The 4,506-nt window shown below is 28.7% G+C and overlaps 1 protein-coding gene across 1 annotated transcript; it reads right to left on the bottom strand.

The window, feature by feature from the left end:
• Positions 1 to 1,490: 1,490 nt before the first annotated feature.
• LOC112728042 (uncharacterized) lies at positions 1,491 to 3,049 on the bottom strand. Its single transcript, XM_025778017.3, has 2 exons — positions 2,449 to 3,049; positions 1,491 to 1,871 (listed from the first exon to the last, which is right to left on the bottom strand). Exons 1-2 carry the CDS (start codon positions 2,899 to 2,901, stop codon positions 1,797 to 1,799), a joined length of 528 nt encoding a protein of 175 aa, XP_025633802.1. The 5' UTR covers positions 2,902 to 3,049; the 3' UTR covers positions 1,491 to 1,796.
• Positions 3,050 to 4,506: the final 1,457 nt, after the last annotated feature.

The raw sequence follows: 4,506 nt of genomic DNA, 5'->3' as shown, positions 1-4,506 counted from the left end.
TGCAAGATGATGTACGGGCAGCTATTGATTTGAATTATCAATGTTGGAATCTGAATACTCTTTAATTTTTTACTATCATAATGACTTTTGAGATATTTATTTGTAGTTTTTTATTTTGATGACTTTATCTGTATTTTACAGTCATCGATGCACTGAATTCAAATAACTATTATAATGATTCACTTTTGTATATATTTTTGTTTTGTTTCGTAATTTATAGTTTGATTCGCTGTTAGTTATTTTAATAAGTTAACATAACTGAGTAGAAGAACGTATAAAGAATAAAAGAATTGGCATATTTTAGTGTAAATTCGAGTTTTTTCAAAAAAAGTGTAACTCAACATTTGACAGCGGTTTTAAATCCGCTGCTATATCTTAACAGAATAATTCAACGGATATCATTTTGTAGCGGTTAACAAACGCTGCCATCTCCAAGCAGTCATATTCTTACGATTTCGTAGCGCAAAGAACCGCTGCAAAATACCATTTAGCTGTGGTTGTTCCAGCGGTTGCTATTAACCGTTGCAAACGGTTTAGCCATACGCTATCTTTTAGCGGATATATCAACCGCTGCTATCCGTTTGGCAGCGGTTAAAAACCACTGCTAATCTTGTACATAACCGCTGCTATTTACCGAAAATGGTATAGTGATAGTGGCAAAAGGGAACAATACCCCCTAATTTTAATTTTTTACATGTAAATTATAAATTTCAGTTTAACCTCCTTAAAATTTTATTTTAACCTTATTTTATTATGTAAATATTTTTTGCCCCCTTCTAATATTTCATCTAACTCCACCCCTACATAAACCAAGCGAGATTTAAATATCTAATAATATTTAAATGAATAAATGCACAAAACACTTGATCCGTTTTACTCATATATCATAAATATAATTTACTCATCATATATCATCCAAAATATAATCAGGAAATTAACTTTAGCACGCTTGAATTTTCATTCAACATCATCTAAAAAATGGATGCAATTTTGTGTTCTTGCATTCTTGCATGTTGACAGTTTTTTAAACAACATTCATATTAATTTTGTGTTCATATATATATATATATCGCTTAACGTGAATTAGTGAAGGTGGTTTTTGCACCCATTCAAACTAACAAAGAAACAATCACATTTTTTAGATGGTTAATTTTGCTTTTTATTTTCTAATATTGAGTTAATTCCCAATTAGAGTATGTAAACAAATGAAAAAGAAATACTATCATGCTTAATTTAAGCCTATCAAAAAACTATACTACTTTATATTCTCGATTTTATATAATTTTCATTTACTAACAGATTATTTATCGATAAAAAATTAAAATTTATTTTATTAATACCAAATAAAATTTTAACTGTTTTTCTATTAAGATCCTCCAAATTTAAATTTTATTTTAAAAATTAAAATATAATCTTTCACCATTTATTTTATAAATAAAATATAAAAAATATAAAAAAATTATTTAAAAATAAAAAATTACACTTTACTCTTTAAAATAAAAATTCAAAATTTAAAAGATTCAATTTTTTTTAATATTTTTTATTACTAAACATTTTCCACACAGTTACAACATATAGGATTACTATATATAGGATGAGAGATTATACTTGCTAATTCTAATATGAGTGATTACTCAAACATCTAAATGGGAAGAAAAATGTTGATGTTCTGGCATACATCAACTTCCTAATATACGGGGGGAAAAAAGGTTCCATGATACTTCACTTGAGAATTATTACTATTTATTATATACATGAGAATTGAGAAGATTGTATTTCAATCTTCTGCTCAGTTCTTAGAAAGTAGCAGTGAATACAGCTTCTCCAACCACATGACCAGTTATGGCATCCAACAGCTTTTCCTTCGTCACCTGCCAAAGTTTTGAATCAACATTATTCTTACTTCAATTTTGTTTCTAATAGAAAGCTAATAACGAAGAATAAGCTAATAAGAGAGTAAACCTGATTCATCACCATCGTCTGTATTAGAATTTAGAAACTTTCAGTTTTTTGTTACCCTAAAATAATAATAAATTCTCCCACCACAAGTTTTTTTCCCCCTATAAAATGTACGTTTGCTAATATTAGCAATTTAGCATATTTTTAATCTTACACAATATTATATATACAAACTATACTGAAAATATAATACAATCGTCTAATATGTTCTTTTAACGACCATTTACGTCATTAGCATAAAATATAATTGTTTTTCCTAACGTGTCACGTAATTAAATACATAAAAGAAGTGTTAGAAACCAATAATGTGATTTATAGTCATCAATAGTATTTTTATTTTTTAATATGTAAAATTATATTTAATAATATAAAATTATTTATTTTTTTTATTAATTAAGTGTCGATTAAATTTTAATAAAAATAGTAATCACTAGACTTCCTCAATACATAATTATCAAAATTAAATTTATATAAAAATATAAAATTTACCTGGTTATCAAAAGGATGATCAAAATCCAAAGCATAGAGCCTAAACTCAAAGTTATCACCATAATTAGGCATCTTAGGGCCACGCCAAAGATTCACTTTCCAATCATTGATCCCTTCTTCAATCACACCATACTCATCATTTTCCATACCAACAACCTCCTCTTTCTTTCCGGAGAATCCCTCCGGGAGCCGATTCACAGTCGTCGGAATATTGACCACGATCCAATGGGCTGGTTCCACCTTCCGGCCCATAGGATCTACGGCATCCATATCCCGGACCAGGAGGGCCAGACCCTTAGTCTTGGGTGGTACGTTTTGCCACTCAAGAGGTGGGGATATATCAAATTTAGAACCTAACCCTTCTTGTGTGCAATATCTTGGTAATTTCCCAATTCCTTCTTTGTTGATCTCTTTTATTGCTGGTGAAACCAACTTGAATTCCTCACTAGACATGGTGTATATATGTATGGTGCAATTTGATTTATGTAACGCAGTCACAAAGTCACAATTATTTTGGTAAGGCACTAGTGATGATACTTACAATGTGAGCAATATAAATTGGAAATTTGACTATTATAGTGTACTTATTTATTAATTTTTAATGTAAAACTTATAGGGAAATTCGTGTGTGTTGTTATGTGATAATTGTAGATGATTCGAGGCGTTTGTAGATTGATATGAATGAAAGGGTGGACTCTATCAGGTTCATACGTGAAGGTGATTGCCGTGGTGCAAGTGTCATAGGTGTAAAGTGTAAAGAATGAGAATATTATGGCTTTGACACGTTTCATAACACTTGGAACTTGGGAAGTTCCGATATAACCTGATAGTTAAAAAATAATTTTATTTAGACATTAATTTTATTGAAGAAAATTTAAAAACAACAATAATAATTAGGGTAAAACGCATAATTAAACCAAACTCAACTCAATATTATACAATTTATCCAAACTTAAAAACGTTACATGGATCTTTCAAATGTATATTTTTATATATAAATCGAATGAATGTGATTCAATTTACCAATTTTCATAGTAAATCAAAGCTGCCAAATTCAAATTACAAAAAAAATGTAAATCAAAGTAGCTTGAGTCGATTTATGCATGCATGTCACGTTTCTAGTAAATCGAATCACACTGACTCGATTTATGCATGCAAATAACACCACTAATAATTCGAAACAAGCTGTTTCGATTTACTCCAAATTTTGTCCCTATATAATTCGAATGGAGCTGATTCAAATTATACACAATGGGCTCTTATGGTATTTCGACTTGAGCTGAGTCAATTTACTTGTGTTTTTCTTATAAAAAATGTTCAAATTGAGCTATTCAAACTACATTTTACAAATCCTACCTCACGAAAATTCAGAGAAACCTCAACCCAAACACTCCAACATTTGGATACGCTGCTAATGGAGGATAATCCGGATCGTCTTTATTGTTTGGACGGAATTGTCCATATTATTAGTGTCATCAACGAAGAGGTTAGAACATACATTTTTTTTTAAGAAAATAGGATTAGATGTTTAATTTTTTTTTTGTTTCTTAAAACGCTAGTCATAATTTACAATTTTTAAACTAGATAGAGTGGTTAGATTAATGACTTATTAGTTTCTAGAGATTTGACGGAACGATTTCTAGTTTAAATAGTGATTACAAATAACTAGAAGAGTATGAATAGTAAAGATAATGAGCAGTAAAACGTAGTTATAGTATAAATAACATCTTAACATAAATTTTAGATACATTTTAAAATTTTAGCATATAAATTTTAATTAATTTTTAGATTTGCAAAATTTTAGTTAACTAATTATTGATACATGTAATATTATAAAATAAAGAATTATTATTTTTTTTAAAGATATGTAATTGCATTGCTTTGAAAAAAAATACACTGTCTATTTTGGTAAACACCAAATACTAGCAAAAAGAAAACTAATAGAAGAGATTGGAAATTTACAAAAAACAATGTTCTATAACTTGAGTCATTCATTGCTGGAGCTTCCTTGTTGTTTCCACAATTACTATTACCGCCAGCTTCTCATTTTTAAAGACC

Source organism: Arachis hypogaea, chromosome 12, assembly GCF_003086295.3.
Source record: "Arachis hypogaea cultivar Tifrunner chromosome 12, arahy.Tifrunner.gnm2.J5K5, whole genome shotgun sequence".
In the NCBI taxonomy this organism is placed as follows: domain Eukaryota; kingdom Viridiplantae; phylum Streptophyta; class Magnoliopsida; order Fabales; family Fabaceae; genus Arachis; species Arachis hypogaea.
This window is presented reverse-complemented; position numbering and strand designations above follow the sequence as displayed.

Coding starts and splice junctions, on each gene's coding strand:
- LOC112728042 (XM_025778017.3), bottom strand. CDS start 2,901: ATGTCTAGTGAGGAATTCAAGTTGGTTTCACCAGCAATAAAAGAGATC. Junction 1,872..2,448: donor ATCATCCTTTTGATAACCAG/GTAAATTTTATA, acceptor AAACTTTGGCAG/GTGACGAAGGAAAAGCTGTT.